At 33.4% G+C, this 23241-nt stretch overlaps 1 protein-coding gene across 3 annotated transcripts in view; it reads left to right on the forward strand.

The window, feature by feature from the left end:
• Nucleotides 1–23241, forward strand: part of CSMD3 (CUB and Sushi multiple domains 3) — a 586072-nt gene that overhangs the window by 134989 nt on the left and 427842 nt on the right. For all 3 annotated transcript variants that reach the window (XM_068182735.1, XM_068182715.1, XM_068182726.1), the window contains exon 4: nt 16211–16405. In XM_068182735.1, the coding sequence (XP_068038836.1) occupies nt 16211–16405 (195 nt within the window). The remainder of the gene's footprint in view (nt 1–16210; nt 16406–23241) is intronic.

Here is a 23241-nt window from a genome sequence, read left to right on the forward strand (position 1 = left end):
CCTCTGCTTCTTGTGATAAAGAGTATATTGTCACTCCTTTCACTCCTACATTCACGGAAACTGGACCCTGACTTCCACTTTCCTGCCTGTGAGAGTATTTTACCACCTGTCTGTGTAGTAGAATTAGTTGATCATTTAAAACAAGGCCCAGTGTTAATTAACATCAAAGAAAAAATAGAGGAAGACAGACATGAAGGTTATAGTGATAAAGAAATTTTCAGTTCTGCTGCTCCTGTAACAGACCCTCTTCTGTTTTGATCCTATTTACTATGCTGGGGACATGGAAGTATGTGCATTTTGTAATTGAAATAGTCCCTACGTTAAAAAAAAAAAAAAAAAAAAAACAAAACAAAAAAACAACATTTTATGCCCTCAAAATCTCTTGCTGTCACCTGTAGAAGCTTCATGTCTGTGGCAGCAGGATGGGTAGCAAGTTGCAATGAACAGCATGGCCTGATGATAATGAGAGAGCTACAGCAAGCCTTTGTATGTCTCAATTTATATGCAAAATCTCTATATTCTCTAGATTGCTGCTCAAAGACCTATTTGCAATAGTTCTATTCAGCTGCAATTTTTTCCTTAGAGATAGCACTAAATTATGGGATTGCTAAATTAGTGGTATAATCAGAAAAATAGAGGTAGAATACAGATTCCAAGGAAACCTTCAAAAATGTCATGATACCTTCATGCAAATACCAATATTAAATCCTTTATCCCAGCCAATTATAGTATGAGTAATTCATTCTGCTGAACTATTTTGAAATGAAAGATATTTTCAAATCCAAGACACAATGCCCTGATTATGTTCTTCATTTTAAATAGGATGTTTTATCTCGGATCTCAAGATATTACCCTGAGTAATGACATTTTGGAAACAGACAAGTGAGGAAAAATGGGATTTATCAGCTTCATAAAAAAACATTTATGTAATTACTTAATCCAAAACAGTATCAACAGCATAACCATATGCTATCATGTGTTTTCAAAAGAGAAATTGAATTACATTTCCAGAATAACAAGGTTGTAGGTTTTTACCAGGAAAGATTTCTGAAAGCAAGACTGTTGGAAGTAAAAAAATAAACAGACTAAACCCCAAGCTAACTCTGAACTGAGGAAAAAGTATCTCTGAATTTTAGGAAAATGTACTATTAATACAAATACCAAAGCACCTTTAGCAAAGTAAAAGCTAATTAATTTCACCAGGTAAACATTATTCAAATTAAAACCATCTCAAAATAGTGTGACTTCAATCAAAATAGTAATCTCTTTAAGAAATAGTCAAGGACAGATAAGAAGTATTTAAGGCAAAGAAAAAGTTTGAGGTAATAATATATAAATGCCTGAAACATACAATGATAAAGTTCTTTAATAATACAGCTCTTATCTGAATATGTTTCATGCATATGATATGTTTAAATGATTAAGTGAATCTACTTGCCATGGTGTGACATGTTTACAACAAAACTTCATGTAATGCTCCTTTAGAACTGACTTTAAAAGTGAATCTTCTTTAAATTGTGTCCAGGTTATTTATAGTTTCTATATGTAACATTTTGCTTCAGAAATAGCTTTCCTTTGAAATATTGCAGAGTGGATTACTTACCATTATGTAGATGTATTTAATAAAAGGGTGTCATATTTTCTGTTGTTTATAATGTTAAACTTTATGTTTAAAGTGAATTTTTCCCATTTTCCAAAATTTAATTTCTGGGAGGAAGTATTTTCTTCCTGTCTGAAAAACTTGAAATACTTTGTAAGTTTTCTACATTTAAGAAGATCTTGAAACTTTAATAAGGTAAACTTTGTGGATGTTATTACCTTGTCTAATTATGGCTATCACACAGAAAAACTGCAGAGGCCAAGTTCAGTGGGACTGTCTGGGCAACCTCTCAGGGACTGTGGTTCTGGAAAGGCCACTTACCAGAAAGGACTATATCTGTTCAAAACCTTTGGGGTAAAATTTCTGCACTTTAATGTTAAGGCTCCTCACTGATTCCTCAAGCTCAGTTAGACCAAACACTGGGAGTGAGATGAGGGGCCTTCCTCTCCTCTGATCCCAAGGATTCTGCTGCTGACACCAAGGACCCATGAGACACTGCAAGGCCTACGCCTGTTCTAAATGTTAGGAGGTACATTTGGATTGAAGGAGGATGCAACTGAAGAAACTCCTTGCTCTCTCTTACAAAAACTGGAATATGATCAGCATAATGAGAAGGAATGAAATAATAGGCTACATTTGACAGATTTTTTTTTCCCAAGCAATCACAACCTCTTTGTGCTTTGCATATCTTAAAAATAATTTGTCCTTTCATATATTTTTTTTTCTTAGAAAATGATGAAATTCGTGCCTAACATCTAACATTTATAACTGAATAAAAATTTCAGTTTTCTTCCAGTAATTTTGGTTTTCAGCTATAAAATCATTGGATTTTATAGCAGAGTTTCAAAAGCATGTGGGTAATGTCTGTTATCTACTTATAGTATGATTAGCATTACAGATCTTAATTAGTCATTAAATAAGCAGCATCATTCTTGAGCAACTAAAATAAGAAAAGTATTTTAGGAAAAAATCCACTATATGAGCCTTCTAGACATTCTGGTAATTATGCCACCATTTTCTACTGTATATCTTGAAAACTTGACTCATATGATTTAAAATCCTCTAAAATGACCTGGGGCTAGTGTGGAGTTGATACAGAAAACAGATAACCAAAAAGAATAATATCAGAAAGAGCTGATATGAGCATATAGATATATGGATTTACTTCACAAACTAGTGGGGTTTTTCTTATTCTTCTTACAGAGGTTATATTTTCAGAAGAAAATTCTAGATGGTTAATGTTCAAAAGGAAAGCTTGTGCTGTGAAGCATGTCTTATATATTCCACATACTAGGTACATACTTGTTAAGGGTAGGGAGATATTTAAATGAAAATACTATTTCTTAAACTGGAAGCAATGAGGATCCCCTGAATTAAAGAATTTTACTGTGTATAAATTTGAAAAAGTTATTAATTGCATTGTCCAGTTAAGATTATGTAATTATCAATAGGTCATTTAAATTGATCTGGGATTAGTTAGGACTAAAATATATAGAATGGATCCATTATTGATCATAAATGGATGGCATTCAGGAAAGGATTTCACCAGGAACTGATGTGATGTATTTTGATTTCTTGAATTCAATACGTGGACTGAGATGCATTTGAGGTTGCCTTGACATCTGTTTCTAAACCCTTGTAAAAAAATTACCCTTTATTACAATACTGTGGTGAAAAAGGACACTTCATTGCTGTGTGATGCTCTGACATGGACAAATTCAAAACAGTTGTAGTTATAAACAATAACTAGCATTTCTGGACACTGATAATACTTGGAACTTGAGTTTTGGCTATGAGCCAAAGGACTGAAATGCTGAAAAGAGCACTCATTTTGGAAGAGCAAGCAAGAATATTTGATGTTGCAGTCAAACTCTTGAGGTGTTCTGGGGATTGTTTTCCTTTTATACCATCAGTAGCAGAGTGAACTCAGTAAACATTGAAGTAGAAAGCAGTGCAGAGAGATGAATGTACTTTTCCAAGGAAAGATATTATACTAGTTTTGCTTTGCATAACCAAAAGTACACTTGACCCATCTATTTTCAGGAACAAACTATGTCTGAGAAATTTTCTATCATCTCTACGATTTAAATAAGTTTCTAAATACAAACTCAGTATACATATGCATAGAACTATAGACAATAATAAAAGAGTTTTATTCCTTTATTCAGCCACAATAATTTTCATCACCAAGTACAGTAAGTCCTCATTCATCGGCAGCTTGATATCTAATCACATATTTAAGCTTTTGTTCAAACACAACTAAATAAATTAACAATTTTAATAGCTAAATAGTTCCATAAATTGTAATTTTGTTGAAAAATTACTTATATCAGCACTGTAGCAATGCAATGAAACAGCTGCTAAGGAATGTTTGTAATTTCTGATTTTATTAAACCACTTTGTTTCCAAATATCTTTTATTTCACAAAAGCAAATGAAAAATTTTAAACAAATAATAATTTTTATTCTTTACTCTCAATCTAATTTTTGATGTTACAGAGTAATGCACCAGAATTACCAGTGAAGCTTTCTCAACTTTATTAAAAACCGCTCCTTAAAACTGTGAATGAAGTTGGATCACAATACAAATTTGACATGCCAATCTAAAATTTATCTCCAGTTTGTAAATTTGATTAATTTAGGTATTGTTACCTTTTTAAAATAGCACTGTTGACTACTAGTCAACTCTACCATAACTGTAGACTTTATACTTAAATCCCCTTGTAAATATAACATAGGAAAGCAGAAATATGCAGACGCATTGCAGTTGAGATTATACGTTTTTTCTTATGTCTCAGCATATTCCCAGTATCTTTTTGCAAAAGCTGCTAATGTAAGAGAAGGTAGAGCATTGCATTAAATAAGTGAGAGATTTAAAATGGAATAAACTACTTGGAGAAAAAAAGAGAGACACAAAAGTATAATCAAAAGTTTCACCTTATATATGCATACAGATCTTTTATAATAAGAGTTAATAACTCAATTTTCTTAATATAAAAAATATGTAGAGGGAAGAAAATATGTTATAATGAAGCCATGTTTGATTTTCCTTGAAATAAGGTAGATACTCCAGAAATCACATCACCACTGTGGTCCTGTCTATGTAGTGTCATATGTCTTTTAGTAAATATTGAATTAATTTATAAAGAATAATTGTTTTTCAGGACTTCCAGATGTTATCCCCAAATAGCAATCTTATTACAGCAAAACATATTACAGCAGAATGTTGGACTGAGCATTCAGGGTGCTGAGACACAAATAAGAAGTCTGGACATCTGTAAATTTCCTTGCACCTGACTCAACTTTATTTTTTTTTAAATTATTTTTAATTTTCCTTATAGCCTTCTGTTTACATTTGGCCAATACATTAATTCAGATAACATCTGATAACCAAGTAAATGTTAATAGCAAAAGTGCTTCAATTGCTACAAATGTGTCTAAAGAAAGATTTTCCCTGAATGAAAACCCGTCTTTTTAAACTTGTTGAGAAAAAAATTAAATTGCATTTTTCTCTGCATTTTTCTTGTTCACCTTTACTTTGCAGGGGAAATAAGAGGAAAAACCTGAAATGTTCATCAGTTTGGAACTCTGTGTCCAAAAAAAAAAAAATAGAAAATTAACTGAAAATAGGGGGTATTTAACTGTCAATTGACTTTGGCAATTTTTTGCTCCTTACACATTAATGTAGAACTCTGTATCACGTGACTGAGCATGTCAGATATAGATCAGAGGATAGATTTCTGCGTATTCCCTACCATTTCACACTGTGTTAACAGCCTACTTGTATAACATATATTTCTTTGACGCTGTTTAGCTCTTCTAACACACCAATCTGTCACTCTTTAAAGAAGTTTTGCAAAGATCTCTGTAAGATATATGATCTTTCAGTGAGTTAGCACCACAACGAACACTTCATAAGCTCTGTCAAACAGAGATTTGTGCAGTACTGCAGCAGGCTTTTCCTAGAACATTTTTCTTTTTCTCAATAAAATCAGAAAGTATTGAAAGTATTTAAAAGTAGAAGCTGACAGGGTGTTGTTCAAGCCATTTTTCAATACTGAAATACCAGTAAGTTCAGAGGCATGACTGTCACAGCTGTTTCAGTGTTAACCTGTCATGTAGAGATAGCCAGAGAAATGGTGAACTACACAGATGTTTAATGTGAAGTTAATTCAAATCTTGAGTTATTTTAATGATAATTCTTTCTCTCCTCTCAAATTATGACCACTTCTACTCAATCTAGTAACAAATTACTCAAGAGAGGAATGACCTACAGAAGGTAACATGAAGGGGTAGGAATAAAAGCAGTTTTTATTCTGGCTACCAATATGAAGGCTGTCTATGTTAATTCTAGCTTATATTAGTTACAAAAGGAGACTTTGAGGAAAGAAAGTTTACATATTTATGTTACATGAATTACTCAGCTGTTGCTCTCCATGATTACATCTATAAAAGTAGATTAAATACCTTTTACTACTTGTGTATAAAACCAGCTATTTTAAAGCAGGAAAAGCAAAGCAAGTTGTTGATCTCTGATCCTACAAGACTCAGATTTGTAGAAACTGCAGATAACACTTTTGATATTAAAATGTCTGGGGAAAAAAATCTATACCCGTAATAGTCCATAGCCCAGAATCAATAGTGTCCTTAATCGTTCACATTGATATGTTATTTACCTTTTCACAATTAAAAAGAGAAAAAAATCTTGATTAACCACTTTTCCTCAAGATCCACGAAAGAGAGCTTATAGAAATCAGTGCCCACTATGCTAAGTGATACTTGCTTATGGAAGAATGTTGGTACATCAATCAGCTTGAAAGTTCTTTCTTTCTTCAGACATTTGAAATAATTTCTGCATAACAAAATCATGTTTCATCAAAGAATACACTACTTTCACTCTCCCATGCTTCAGAATTCTGAAAATGTTTTTCCAAGTGTTCCAGGGAACTTGAGAACTTGCCTTCAGCATAAGGCAAAGCACACAAATTTTGAGACTCGAGAGATGTTCTCTAAGAACTGTTCCCGAAGCCCATGCAACGAAGGTGATAATAGAATGCTGAACACCAACACGAGGAAGAAATTCTTTACTGTGAGGGTGGTGAGACACTGGAACAGGTTACCCAGAGAAGTAATGGATGACCCAGTCTTGGCAGAGCTCAAGGCCGGGTTGGATGGGGTTTTGAGCAACCTGGTCTACTGGAAGATGTCCCTCCCCGTGTTAGGGGTGTTGGAACTCGATCTTTAAGGTCCAGCCAAATCACTCTCTGATTCTGTGATACTAATGTTAATTCCTGCAAGAGGAAAATTATAGCATAATGCTGAAATAAAATAACAATTAGAGTTGATTGCTTCTCAAGTGAAGGACATCTGAATATTCTTACTGAAAGTGAAAAGGAAATTTGGAATAGGCAGGAAAAAGCAGATTAAAATTTTTTCTGTTTGCAGTATAATGTACCTTTTCTCCCATGGGAAAAGATGACTTTTGGAAGGTAAAATATTGTGGGTGCACATCTCAGCACTGATTCATAAAACAACATTTTTATGGAATATAAGTTATTCAAAGGTTTTGTGGTTGGTCTTGATGAGTGGCCTGTGGCAGATGTTTATTCACATTGCTATCCATTAATTTGATCACACTGTCTTTCTTGGTTAAGTAATCATCATGTAAATTGGACAAGATCAGTAATGTTCTATTATGAAATGGAGTCAATAAGCCATAATGCATTTTAGTCCTGTAAAATTATCAGGGCAAGTACCATTAAAAGCAGAATAATGCAAATACCCCTGATCTAGTATTTTTAAATGTTCTCTCATCTGGACATTTTTAATGAAACAATCATATTACACCTGAGATGAGCATTAGCCAGAGAGACCTTGTCTAGTAAATAGGAGTTCATTAGGTAGCCTTCTGCTTTAGACCTTGAATGTATGATTGTGCTAGAAAAATGAGAATAGCACTTTATTATGCAAGGTTTTGGATGTATTTTTGAGTTGTATTATAAGCACTTAAAAAATGATCAAAATAAAGGAGCTTTACTACTATTAGTTCCACAGTTTTAACCATAAATTTTCTCTTGCTTAATGTATCAACACTGTTTTCAGCCATATTCTGAATGCATGATCTTTGATACAGTCTGATGTAAGCAAGCAAGATTACATTTCCATCCTAATCTAGAGTGGAGATTTTATTTCAGTATTTTGATAAAAAATATTTTCGTAAAGAGTAAGATGTTGTATTTTAGAAATAAAAACATTTAGCTCACAATTTTTCTACATTACCACGAATTTGCTTTATTCAGAGTATGAATAAATATTAATGACAGATATATAATTTAATAAAATATGTCTACCTGAATTAACTGTATGATGGCCATATATAGCCTGAAAGATATGCTGGTGCACCATGGAGCATTCACAAAAATACTTTAAATGGAAGCTTGGAGTAAGGGTTTTAAATTTCAGTTGATGTTCTGAGACCTTGAGACATACAAGGATAAAGAGTTTGTGTCTTCTAAAAAAAAAGATTTGTTGTAAAAAAAAAGAACATTCAGAAAATTTGTCCAGTTTTGGCTCAACGAGGGCACTGCTCAACCACCATGTATCCTACCTACTGAGCAAAATTCTCAACCCACCAACTGAGATGCAATATAGAATATATAAAAGACCTCTGAAGAGTTGGGCAATGTCCTCATGACATCCCAGAAAGCTGATTATGACCCTTCGCCATCAAATAAAGTAAATTTCTTAATTCTATTAAGAAATGGTGTGCTGCAAAAACAACTCTGATACATATTTTGGAGAGAACAATGATTTAATCTTCTAAAGGAAAATTCTAAACTATAAGACTTTCTAAATTAAAATTAAATTACAGAGCTAAAGCCATCTTTCTTTTCTCAAATTTTATTCTTTTCCTTCTTCTTCTAAACCAGAAGCATTTAGAACATAAACGCAGGAATGTAGGTCTAAACTTGTTGACATGTCTCCTGTAAACAATGTTACAGGTTTTTCATACCAAAAGCAATGGTGGAAACCAGACTGAAATTTCACTGTAAGAGACAACATGGCATTTGAGTAAAAGAAGCAGGCAGTCAATGAAGTGATCCAATTGCCCCAAAGTTTGGACTTCTAATAAGGCACTACAGTGTCTCCTAATAGTAATTCTACACATAAACAACCACAGATACATACAAAGCATATGAAATCTATATGAGAAATTGAAATATTCTTACCTCTGAGATATATACAAAAGGAAGTGCTTGTTACTCTACCAGATCATACACTAGCTGTGAATGTTTCAGATGCCACCTAGTGCCCAGTTCTCATGTGTCAAAGTTCCCTTCAGGAGAAAACTGGTTTTCTTTGTGTCCTTTCATGCCACCGTCCAACAACATGTCTATGACATCCCATATCCACATCTTATGCTTTAAATTCCACGTTTAAACTCTGAGTGAGTCACAGTAATAGAAATAACTTTCTCTCTCTCTCTTTTTTTTTTTTAATTAAAAAAAAAAAAAAAAAAAATTGAAAAGTTCAACATACCATGAGTTCTGCCTTCATGTTAGGACACAGTTTGTAAAGAAGGCCTGTAGCAGGGAAACCTTGACTAATAAGTCAGACATGAAGCATGATTGATTAGCCATGTGGTTGTATCCTCAGGCTACACATTGGTCAGTTCAGATGAGCTTGGCCAACAGGAAGGTCAAAGAGAAGTTACATTCTTTTTAAGGTTAGTCAGTCTCTAATTTACAATAATTTAAACCATAAATCTTTCAGATTATCATTACAGATGAAGAGTCAATACATTAAATAGAAATGTCTATCAGTGCTCACTGAAACTTCTATTTCTTCTTTTTTTTCTTTAGAAGTCCCAGTACTTTTACATTAAATGTGCCATTTTATCCTGTTCTCTGATTTCAGAATTTCTATAATCTTGAATGTAAAAATGATGCATCTTCCTAGTATTTTTGTTACACCTTGGAACAAAAAATGGAACCCTAATTTCAGTAGGAAACTAAATATGCTAGTACATCAAATATATAAAATTCATTACATTTATTTGACATATTTATCTATTATTGTTTGTAAAATTTATGTGGAAATGCTGCCTATATAATAACACATAACTTGTTTGTGCCATGACATCCTCCTTCAGTGACTAAACTGTTTTTTTTTCTGAATTAGTTAGCTTTTTACATTTTTTGTTTTTGTAAATTATTTTGGTTACTGTCCAGGTAAGAACAGCCAGTGATCAACAATGCAACATTTGTATTACCTAACACAAGGTAAAATCAGATGAAGCATTTAGGCTAAGTTGGAATGAAAAGAGGTAATGCAATGAGATAGTTGTTGCCATTATATTTCAGAAATTGAAAATTAAATTCTTTTATAATTATAAAAGACTTACTAAGAAATATATATTGCAGAAGGATTATCAATAAAGTATAAATTTTAGGATTATTTTTACTTTAGATTGTCCTGGGTTCTGAAATTATCTTTTTTTGGTAATTTCAACAGCGTCTTCCCAGCTGCCTCCAGAATACAGCCATATTAAAAAAAGTACTCAGAAAACACTGCAGTCTAAATAGAACAATCCGTATTAGGCACATACATAGCCATATCTACACAGCCTTTGCATGGCAGGCAGGGTGCATCTGTCTGGACTTCATCCACCTGAGAAGCTGAACAACCATCACATGTGGCAGATTCAGTATCTCAGGACTCAAGTTATACTGATTTGGTTGAATAGCTTCATAACAGAGTGGATGCAGCAATCTCTGTGCTACTTGCATTGATACTCTACATCCAGGCCAAAACCTCATGTAGTTTCCAATGGTCTTCCTCAGTCCATGCACTATGTGCATCTACTTTCCAGCCATACTCAGGATTTAATTGGTGCCCTCAGCAGCTGTGCAGGAATTTATTGCAGCTAGAGCTCTATTTCACTATAAAAGTGGAATTTGGTAAAGGCAAGTAAGCGTGGCTGGTGCTGTGAAGTGTATAGCTTTGCTAGCTACCTGGTACTTGCCTGCTTGTCATTCCCTTCAGGTAGCACTTCAGAAGTGTGTCTGATGGGGAAGCATCAGATTTAACCATATCTACTGAAGAATGTAGTCATCTTTCTTTTGCTTTCACTTGGGCCCAGGTTATGCTGCCCTGTGGTTAAATTAGTGACTGCCATTATTTTTTTGGCACAGTCCTTCAGCTGTAGTGCTGTTCTGCATCTGCAGCTGATTTAAGCAGATATCCTGAACACTGTATTGCATGTGAAGGGAATACATTGCAAACCCTGGACATTTTTCATGCTCACTGTATTAATGTGACTACACTATTGTAATTATCCCTTGCTTCCCTCACATATCCTGGAGGGTTTTTTTTTCTGTGCTTCTTCTCGCTGTTCCCTTGCTTGTAGAAGAATTATGTTAATGCAGTTCTAACTTAATGCTTAAACAATTTTGTCCCTATTAAAATAGCATATGACTTTATGCTATAAATAGAAACATTCTTGTCTTACTGGCAAGGAAGACAAATCCAGCAATTGTTTCAATGTACTTAGAAACAAAATCAAATTCAGTATTAAAAATCTACATTGAAAATTCCCTCAAGACAGGGTCCTCTGTCATTTTTTTGACATGAAAATAATCTCAAAGGGAACAAAAAACCAAAATTATGTCATTCATTAAAGAATAGGTAAGAAACTGCAATGTAATTAGCTGTATTATCTTTAGTGAACAGTAGAGACCCTCAGTGAGGTTACTATTGCAGATATATTAATCAAGAAAGAGCAATTAGAACAGGAAAAGAAAAAATGTTTTTTTCCTTTGGGGAAAAAAAAACCAACCCAAAACTCCTCGCACTTTCTTTTGCTTGACTATTTATAGTTAGACACCAGAATAAGACAGTCTCTTTTGACCGATCCACAAAAAAATGCAGAAATTAAAAGAACTTCAGAGAAGTTTAGATTGTTAGACAAACAGTTTCTGTCATTGTTGTAAACAAAAGTGAATTTCCGAATAGTGACTGTTCATTCTTTGCTTACATCTTAAGGTAACAGATTTGTTGGAATCAAGGGATAACCATTTTTGCTGTTGGACTTCTACAAAGGAAAGACCTGGATTTTGGGGGAGGGAATTTTTAAAATTCAATAACTATTTTAATATATCTGTGCTGTTTATGATAGATTTTTCAAAGCATTCATTTATAATGTGTCTTTATTCTCTGAATCTTACATTTTTGTGCAGTTAAATTGACATTTCGTTATTAAGTTTTTCATTTTTTTCCTTCACTGCACTTATATTGGCTACTCCAAATTTTTCTTGTGTTTTCGTTCGTTCTGTAATCTCAAGTGAAACATGCATGTATATGTATATTTCAATATGTGTGTAGAAAGACAACAGTATTCCTATACTCATCAGTTAATTCTTCTAGATCCTATTAGATTTGAATCTAGACCATGCTTACTCATATATTCAGAGCAATGTGAATGAGGACAGAATAGAAAGTAAGCAAAATAAGCAAAATATTATGAGTTAGAAGCTATGTATCTAAGTTACTTTTTTAGTTTATAAAACCTTTAGAAAACAATGGACAACTAAAATAAACTATTATAAGATCCAATATAGATGAAATTTTGGACAAGGTAATTTCAGGCTACTTGTTATTTTTACTAAGACATCGCCTGTCCTAGTATTTGGGACCTTTAGAATGTATAGCTCTCCCTATAGCCACACACATACTACATGCAGCACTTGTGGAATCAGCCTTGAGTCTTCAATACCAAAGTGTTCTTGCTTGTCTGTAAGCCAAAGTACATATTTCCAAGGGATATCAATGTACAGACATATTCTAGTGTTTCTAGTACACCATGTCCTGTCTCTAATGACAGCTGGAGTGGCCCCTAGAATAATATATTCATACTCATGTTTGCATGGCAGAGGAATTGCAGTTTGGGGTAGCAGACACAAGTGAACAGTCTAGGACTGGTATCACTCCCATAGGGGAAGATCTCAGACCGGGAGCGTAGGGATACCAGGAGTATTTAATTCATCATCATAGTGATTTGCAATAGCTGCAACAAAACCAATGAAAATATATGGATCAACCCTTTAAAACAGAAAAATTATTTATATTCCAAATGTTATAATAAAATAGTATGTGAACGAGATTAGTATTCATAACTAAGCTTAATATAATGCAGTGCTATGACAAATGTCTTCATTGCTGGGATATGAGAAAATACTCATTTTGTATATTTAGACAATAATTATAAATTTCATGGGTAAACATTTTAGGAAGGATAATGTTGGTCTTGATTTCATAAATGTCATAACAGAAAAAACCCCAAACACTCCTGACTTAAAATCTGAATAAAAAGCAAGTAAATTTGAAATTTCCATATCTAGTTTTGATTTGTTTCCTCCTAGATGAATGTTGACAAAAATATTCTAAATTTCTTCTAGCCTTGTTTTTTGAAAAAAAAAAAAAAGTCAGAAATAAATTTTATTTAATGTTATTTAATTTGAATATCTTGTTAATTAGCATCTATAAGGAGCTGAATTTCTTCTCATTAAAGTCTTTAAAGGAGTGGGTCCACTCCTGCTAAGCAAAACTCTCCCAGATATATTTTACCCATAATTTTTTAACAGAATTTATAGTGATGTTAATAAGAACTAATTCTATAGAAACTTATTGAACAGCATTGAAGGATATTGCAAGCTTCATGTTCTAACATTATGTTAAAAATAAGAGGACAAATATCTTCATATATACCTTGTTTACAAAATTAAATCTAGGACAAAGAAAATTCCTTCTTGGAGAGAGATTGAAACAATTGGGGCAGCGTGCTTTGAAAAGGAGATGAGAAATAATGCACAAAAATGAAAAAAAGTGAGAAGGTGTAAAAAAATTCAAATATGCTTATTTTCAGACTACATGAACAAGGAGAAGTTCAACCAAACTACAAGACAGCAAATTTAAAAGGAAATATTTTCTACCCTTCCTATCATTAGTGATTATCAAAATGTCACTGAAGACAAGAATATGTGCAGAGCTGAATAAAAATTACAATTTAATTTGGCAATTCCTGTGTTCCCTGACAGATGACAATCTAAGGGTAACAATCTGTAGCTTTAAATGTCAGGGAGTTTGTAGTACAGTGTTGCATTCTGTTTGAAAATAGATACTACCTATCAAAGAAGACAAATGCAGTTACTTGGTAAATTATCTCCCTCTCATCCCTGAATAAGGCACTTGTAGATGTTCAAAACGAAAATATTCACAGAATAAATTAATATACTTAAAAGTGTACAATTTATTTTTTTTACTTTCTTATCTAGAATCAGGAACAAAGTGGCTTGAAGGGTTAGAAGTAGTTGCATACTCCCAGGCCACTTTTTCATAAAGTTAAAAAGTTAATGAAAAATGCCAAGAATTCCTTTTAGATGAGTCGAATAGTATTGCAACCGTAAAATTAGTTTTATTTTAGAAGAAGGGTGATTTTTAATTAGTTCTTTAAAATATAATGTAATTTCACAAGAATAAATTGTCTTCTGTGGGTAATTCTTGGTGAGACAGCAGTAAAAGTAAAGGAAGCAATTTTAGGTAGTGACATTGCTAATCTTTATATTTTTTATTTCAAAGGACAAGGAATCTTTCTGTGACCTTTTTATAAAGCCCTAAGAGATACAGGCTTCTGAAAGACTTCATCTTCTGGGAGAAGTTGAAAATGAAAACACTGTCTATAGGCAGAGTTTTCAAGTTAATATAATATGATTCCTATCATAACCAAGATGCCAAATAACAAATTGAGTAGCCTTGAAAGCTGTTAGAGGATGTAAAAGAAATTATTTTGCACAAATCTGCAGGAGATGCTGTAGTGTTGCCTTCTTTGTAGAGATTGCAAACAGATTGGTGGGTAGTGGAATGTTTCAGTACAGAACATTTCAGTAAAAGAGTGATACCAATATCAGTTCTTTAGGTGAGCTTTCAAGTGACCAAGGTGAGATAGGCTACTTTCTTACTTCTGTGTTGTTTCATGGGGCAAGGTAATAAAAGTCAAATCAAAATCCACAGTTTATTACATAAGAGAAAGCAGGAAATAGCAGCAATGAGAGCAGCAACTAATGTGCATATTTTATTTAACATATTCACATCAGAACATGATTGGTAAATAAAATCTTGCAAATAAACTCATTGTTAGCATATATTTTACATATAGTGTTTATATATGTATGGACATGTAGTATAAAATGTATTTATGAATATAGTGGATTCTGCCTTTTAATAACTGTTACATACTATTTTTTCATGGCTGGTATCACAAATCTAGTAGAATTTCCTAGTTCTTGATAGTTCTGGGCATTGAAGTTTGAGAATGTAATGAATTTTGGGAGACATACTGATTGTTTTAATAAGCATTTATATATTTTTTATTAAATTGAAACTTATAACAGCTTAGATATTTAAATATGTTGTGCACATACTACTGAGCAAATCAGGGCTACTGAAGAATGTTTTAGTCACACGGAATTCAGGAAAAGAAATCAAAACAATACATACATAACCCCTTCTTGTTCCATCATTTTCCTTTTTAGATTAGGGGAATTTTATATGAATCCAAATACAGGTTTACCTGATTTCCCTCTTCCCCATTAGCATTAGGCTGGTAAGTATACTTGAGCTTTGAAGAGGTCAGGATGAGATTATGAAACATCTTTTGTTCACACTTGCAAAAATATCTATGTTTTAATGTCCATTAACTAAAGGAAATTGGTAGTAAATGACTGAAAATGTTGTAATCAAGCTATTTATGACGGTGAAACACCAGTCAAAAGGGTACACAGTCAAAAGAGTACCAGCTACTGAAACTGAACTCTAATTCATCTCAGAGATCAGACTAAGAGCAGCCATGAGTAATTTTGGATTCTCAGTGCTTTAAAGCTCTGCATTATAGAAGTTATCAGACCTGTGGTATTTCACATGATTAGGTTAACTAATTCTTTGCTCAGAAATCAGTTACCCACCTTATCTCATCCATTTTTCTCATTATCTAAAATCTGTTAAATCATTAAATAGCTTCCTGATCATGCTCAGGCTTATGCTTGTTACAATTTCCTCTTGTCTTGATTAATTTAATTTTTTCTTCCAAATTTTGTTCAATTTGAATCTGATGTTCTTTCATGTTTGTATTACAATTTTGTTTGGTTTTTTTTTTTCATTTGTATAACTTGAAAGTCAGAAATATATCAAGATGCTTTGTTTCCTGTTCGTATGTAATTTTATGTATTTGTATGATATTCATATGTAATTGATACAAAATAAATCATTCTTTTGTATCAATTTAATTTAAAATTACATTAATATATTGATAGCTGGAGCTTAAGTAAAGCCTCATGCTTATTTTCATCTGCCTTTGGATATGTGGGTACTTAAGCAAATGTTAAATAGACTAAGTCAGCAATGGATTTTCAGTGTTGAGATTTGTATAATATCCATGAAAACACTCTCTGTCCAAAGACACCCTGTGTTCTATACTCTTAAGCAAAATAAAACATTTAATTAGAACAACATTTTAAGTATAAAAACATTTTAAGTCATAAATACGTATCTTTTCCAGAATTACAGAGTAGTTCCTGTGGCAATCCAGGAGTTCCACCAAAGGGTATCTTGTATGGTCAAAGATTTGATGTTGGTGACAAAATCCGATACAGCTGTGTAACTGGATATATTTTGGATGGACACCCACAGCTTACTTGCATAGCCAGCTCTGTCAATACAGCATCGTGGGACTTCCCTGTTCCTATCTGTAGAGGTAAGAGAAATCCTAATGTTCTTGAATATATACATTAGTATTAACAAATTTACATCTCTATATTAATAATTAAGTTTTAAACTACGATTAAATAACCCTTCTTTTGAATATTTTGATCTCTTGCTCATATATATATGATGTATCTCAGCATATATATCTACTAAATTTTAGGTCAATATTCTACTAAAATTATAGTTATCATTTATTTAAAAATATATGTTATGTAATAAGAACTAGAAACCTAGTAATAAGTAGAATATAAATGTCTGTGTACAACATACTTGCAACTATGGGAATGTAGATTTGGGATCTATTAGTGCTTCCTAAGAACTGACTTTTTGTTTCGTAGCAATGGCTATTGAGTAGACAGAAATATGAAACTGCCAAAACAATTGAGTTACAGGGTCTTACCTCATTGTCAGTCAGGCTTGATTATCTTAAGATTTCTATATAGGATATTCCTTATATTCTAACAAGTATTGTAGGTCAAATCCTTTTCCCTTGCTCTAATTGGAAATATAGTAGTGGTAGGGAACCTGTATTACAGATAAATCTTATTTTCTGAGGGAAATATTGTTAAAGATAAATAATGTTTGCAGAGCAGCAAAAGAAGGTTATGCTGATAAAATGAAGGCACTATCACTACTATACGCAACCAAAGACAATATGTCAGGTAACCTTGGGATCAGTTTCTAGATTCACAGGTTAATTTTACAAAATGCAACTTATATACTTGTCTAATATATTGATGAAATATTGCAGAGTCTACAAACAATTCCTGCTGAAATTACCCTTCTAATAAGTACAGATTGGTTAAAACATGGTTAACCAGCAGTGCAAATAATTGATTATGTATGAGAAGAGTGTGTCACTGGAAATACAGTACTTTCATTTCCAGTTCCTGGATTAGAACTATTTAATATGCTTATTGATGGTCTTGAAAAAATTACAAACTTATTTTTAATAATACTATTTTTCAGTAAAAATATTTATAACTTCTGCATCTTCTACTCCTACTTCCCAAAAAAATGCTAGCTAATAATGAAGAAGATATAAAATCAAGGCATATATCCAAATTTTGTTTCTGGAGGTGAGAATGCAAAAGATATGATGAGAATATGTTTGCTTGCAAAAGAGTTATATTTGTCAAATATATCAAAGCCTATTATATTTGTCAAATCAAAGCCTAATGGACTCCATTGCTCAAATTTTCAATCTGCCAATTTTGAAATGAATGGCATAAAAATTGTATTCTTGAATGAGTTACACATTTTTCTTTTTGATACAGCATTTTTCAGGACATCTTTGGAAATATTTTGGTTTTGTTCCAAGGGAAGATAAAAATATACTGTGTAAATTTGAACTTGTATGATAAACTCCCAAAATAGCCCTGTGGTTAGACATTACTAGTTTGTAAAAAGAAGACTACTACATGAGAATATGAAATCCAGGTTTTTTTAACTCACAATTAGAGAGGTCACTATCTGCACAGTGTCATTTCTTGAGGCAAAATAAAGTTTAAAAATTTGAAAGAATTCAGAAAAAGAGGAAACAAGTTCTGTTAGGTTTCAAAACTGTCATTTTGTCTAGAGACCGAAGGACAAACTTTTCCATGTACGTGAAAGAAGATTAAGGCAAAGGCTTGATTCACTGCAGAAACTCATGCAGAAGAAAAGCATTTTTCTTGAGAAGATAATTCTTTAATGAATAGCAGTGAGGAATTTAATGGGTAAACGTTTGATGAACAAAAATTAAAAAAAAAAAAAAGGTACATATTTTAATAGTGGTGGTTACAAATTACTGAAACATAACCTAAGAATGTGGCAGATTCTTGATTTAAGTCTTAACATTATGGCTTAAAGCCTTAATGCATAAATTGCTGAAAAGGTATTTTTGGACCATGTCCAATAAAAGAAAAAGAACAAATTATTTCCAAGAATTTCTTCTGTGAGTCAATGTTTTATATTAGAAACATCTAACTTTACATATAAAATGGACCCTTGTGATTCCATTCAAATGAATCTCTCCTAATTTTGCCTAATACAATTATCCAACACAGAATTCTGCAAAAGGTTGCTAAAGATGATTAAAGACTAATGAGCTTCTTATCTCTTTCTCACTCTTTGACATGGAGACTCTGATTAAACACTCATCCTTAAAGATTTCCTTTGATAAATGTCTTATTGTTTCCTACCAATGGTCATTACATCTAACACAGAGGATTCTGACACAAGCAAGAAAAACCCTAAAAAGAAAACAAAAGTATATTTTGTTCAATATTAATTTAAGGGTTGTTTATTTGCTTGTTTGTTTTTACATTTCAGAAAAAAATTAAATTTGAGGCACACTTAGAAATCAGCAGACATAAGATCACAGATGTCTGTAGACCAGCTGTGTGTAAATATCATTCTCATCTGCCTCTTCTACTTCAGAACAAATAAATTTGAGGAGTTTTTTTTTTTAATTTTTATTTTAGATCATTCCTCTTATATTGCCTTCACTTTAAATAAAGAGATGAGGAAGAGGTCATACTTGTGCTTCAGCATTATGATTATTATGGACTGATGCTTCAAAATGGGGAATTTCATTGAAAACAACAGTGTTTTGTAGTGTCACAAGCATATATACAGGACACCCTACTAAATGTTTTAATTTTTATTTGTTAAACTATAAATAATTTCCATTTTTAGAGTTATTCCATTTTTAGAGTTATATATTTTTGGGCCAAATTTTATTCAAAAAGAAAAGAGTTATTCCTCAAATAGGTTCTTATTCCTTTACTTGTCTCCATAGGATTTTATTGAAAAATCAGCAGACATATTTAATGATTGCTTTATTTCATATTGTCTTTCTAACTGAACATTGTTTGAATGCACAAAAATTTTCACCTGTATGTTTTGGTATTCATTAAAATATTGTTAGTTTCTTAGATTTATTAGAAGTGATAAAAGTACCTTAATTATAAAAAAGCTAAATTGTATTTATTTTTTTGGTCAACTACATGGTGTAGTTGCTCTCTATATGAGACAACACTTGAAATGTACTGACATCTGCCTTGGGGTGGATGACGAGGGAGTTGAGGGTTTATGGGCTCAGATCTAAGAGTGGATTAATAAAGGTGACCCGTCTGTGGGTGCTTACTACAGGCTACCTGCTCAGGTGAAAGAGGAAGATGAGGCTTTCTCCAGGCAGCTTGAAGCAGCCTCCAAGTCATAGGCTCTGGTTCTTGTGAGGGACTTTATCTGCCATGCCATCTGTTGGAGAAGCATCACAGCAAAGCACAAATAGTCTATGGAGTTCCTTTGAAAACATTGATTACAATTTCCTGTCACAGGTAGTAGAGAATCCCACAGGGAATGGTGATCTGCTCAACCTCATTAACAGCATCTCCTTTCTGGAGATGTGAAGGTTGGGGGCAGCCTTGGCTGCAGCGACCATCAAAATTTGGAGCTATGTATCAGGAAAGGAAGAGCAAGTAAGACTACAACCATGGACTTTAGGAGAGCTGATGTTACCAGCTTCAGGGATGTTCTTGGAAGAATCCCATGATAAAAAGCACCACAGGGAAATGGGGTCCAAGAGAGTTGGTTGATATCCAAAGTTGACTTCCTGCAAAACCAGTAATGCTGCATATCAGTGAGGAAGAAATCAGGCAAAGGGGGAAAGAGACCTGCATGGATGAACAAAAAACTTCTGTTATTACTCAAGCATAAGCAGGAAATATGCAGGAGTTAGAAGCAGCATCAAGCCACATGGAATGAATATAGAGATTGTCAGAGTAAGTAGAAATGGGATCAGGAAGGCCAAAGCCATCTGCACTTAAATCTGGCCAAGATGTCCAGGACAACAAGAAGGGCTTCTTAAAATACATCAATAACAGAAAAAAAAAAAAAAAAAAAAAAAAAAAGGATAATGTGGGCCCATTAGTAAATGGAGGGGGACCCTGGTAACAGGGGATGCAGAGAAGGCAGACTTATCAAATGCCTTCTTTGCATCAATCTTCATTGACGTGATCAACCCTCAGGGTTCTCTGACACAGACCAGGGTAAAGGAGTCTTGGAAAGAAGACTTTTCCTCGGTGAAGGAGGATTGGGTTAGATAACACCTAAGCAAACTTGACATCCACAAGGCCATGGGCTCTGGCAGGATGTGTCCATGAGAGAGCTTCTGGACACCATAGTGAGGTCACTCACAGTCATCTTTGCAAGGTCAGGGTGATCAGGAGAGGTGCCTGGGGACTGGATAAAAGCAAATCTCACCCTGGTCTTCAAAAAGGGCAAGAAGAAGGACACGGGGAACTATTGGCCAGTCAGCCTCACTTCAATCCCTGGGAAGGTGATGGAGCACCTCATTCTGAAGACCATCTGTACCCATATGGAAGACAAGAAGTATTAGATTAGAAGTATTCAGCATGGATTCGCTAAAGGTAAATCAGGCTTGACCAAACAGATTGTCTTCTACAGTGAAACAACTACCTGGATCAATAAGGGGAGAGCAGTGGATATTGTCTACCTTGGCTTCAACAAGGCTTTTGACACTGTCTCTCAAAAAATCCTGATAGACAAAATCAGGAGCTGTTGACTGGATGAGTGGACAGAGCTAGATTAAAATCTGGCTGAATAGCAGGACTGTAATCAGTGGCATGGGGCTTGTCACTAATGGTTGTCACTTGGGTTGGAGGTTTGTCACTAGCAGCGTCCTCCAAGGTCCCATACTGGGCCCAGTATTGTTTAACTTGCTCATCAATGACTTGAACAAAAGGGCCGATGCCTCCTCAGCAGGTTCACTGATGACACAAAGTTGGGAGGAGTGGCTGATACCTGAGTGCTGTGAGCTTCAGAAAGACCATGACAGGCTGGAAAGATGGACAGGGAAGAACTGCCTGAAATTCAACAAAGGCAGGTACAGTCCTGCACCTGGAGAAGAATAACCCCATGGACCAGCCCAGGCTGGGGACTGATCTGGAAATCAGCTCTGTGGAGAAAGACCTGGGGGTCCTGGTGGATGCAATCCTGTGCCATGTGCTCTAGCTGACCCAGCCTGAGTAGCAAGTTTGGATCAGATCACCCTCTGTGTTGCCTTCCAAACTTAGCAGTTCTGTGATTCTTTGAATTATACTGTGCACAATCCATGACAAATTTTTAAATAAAGCCTTCTCCCCTGAAAAATTAATTTTGATAAGGTTGTTTTTAATAATGAAATGTGACAGAAGCTTATTTATATCACCTATTCCTGAGCTAATGTTGCAGCTTGCAGTTTCTCCATAATGCAGCGAGCTAGAAACAATTTACTGAGGGTAATAAATAATGCTCCATTTGTATATAATATTTTCATTCTATAAAGATTATAAGAATTCGACACTTTAATAATCAAATAAGTAATCTGACTTTAATGTCTTCTAAAAATGTCTTATTCCATGCTAAAATAGGTGTTGTAAGATTCTCCATTCTAAAATTTATTTTTTTAGAATTCAGAAATTTCAAGTGCAGAATACACTGTATTCCTAGATGTTCTAATAAAATATTTTGACTATTGCCTATACATTATTATATACTATATATTATATTATATTATATGCTATATATTATATTAATAATATATATTATTATATATACTATTTATTCCAAATGAACTGAATTGAGATACTTATAAGCTCTTATTTTTAAAAGTGATCTAACACATGTCAAAATTGAATTAGAATATTCAGCTCACTATTTAAATATTTTGCCATTTCCTCTATGCAGAACCCACTGGACTGAAAAATTTGTTAATTGCAAGTCACTGGTATAATTGTGTAAGTACACAGATACATGACTATACATATTTCAACTCCATGAGGTAAGTTTTAGGTCAGATACAACAGAGAGTAGCTTCAAATTAAATTAAAGTGTCTTGTGGACCTTCCAATACACTTATATTTAATGGTTGTGTTTGTTTATATATGGCATAGAATAGTGAGGAATTTTGAAAAGAAAAAACTATAATGAAACTTTACATAATTACCAAGAAATAATCATATAGCAGTGTAAGCATTTCACAGACAGATATATTTGGTTGCAGATGGATTTATGATTTTATGAAATCATGTCAAATAGAACCTAGTAATATAAACAGAAAATAAGATGACTGCTTTTATATCTTTATTATAAGCTGGTCTTTTTAGGCTGTGTAAAGAACAAAGCAGGATATAAAGTACTGCACTTGATGCCATGTAATGCATTAACTATTGGAAGTGACAATATACACAGAAGAAAATAGAGTGCACTAACTTGAAAGCAGGAATAAATTACATCTCACAGGGAACAAGCTGTTTTCTGCCTGAAGCGAGTTCTTATACACAAATAGTCATTCTTGCTTATTCTTGGGAAAAGCTGTAGTATAGCTGTGTGAGTCTGGATAAGAAACATCTTGGATTATTTGAGAAAATTGAAAAGAAAATAAAAAATATTTTCTAGAATGATGTATTTATACATCATTCAATTATATAAGAGTAGTTTTCCAGAGCTTTTCTGCAGATCCCTTTTGGGACATAAGTAATCAGTGGCTTAGAATGGTTAACACTCTTATGTGTGGTATTTGAAAAAAATATAAATGCCAATGCTGCTACCTAGAATTAGAGACATTAACTAAGATTCTTTGGGAGGTGGATATGATGAAAAAGATCTACTATTTTATTGAAATAGTAGAATAATGTTTGGTTGTTTTCAAGTACCATGCTGTGTGCTTTCAAGCAGGGCAGAGATGATCTCCAAAATAATACCCAGAATGACATTTTAAGTAACAAAATATACAATACCTTTTGTTGCTTTGAATTTTTGCAATAAAAGAGCTTTGTG

The sequence above is a fragment of the Anomalospiza imberbis genome, chromosome 1, assembly GCF_031753505.1.
Source record: "Anomalospiza imberbis isolate Cuckoo-Finch-1a 21T00152 chromosome 1, ASM3175350v1, whole genome shotgun sequence".
Lineage (NCBI taxonomy): Eukaryota > Metazoa > Chordata > Aves > Passeriformes > Viduidae > Anomalospiza > Anomalospiza imberbis.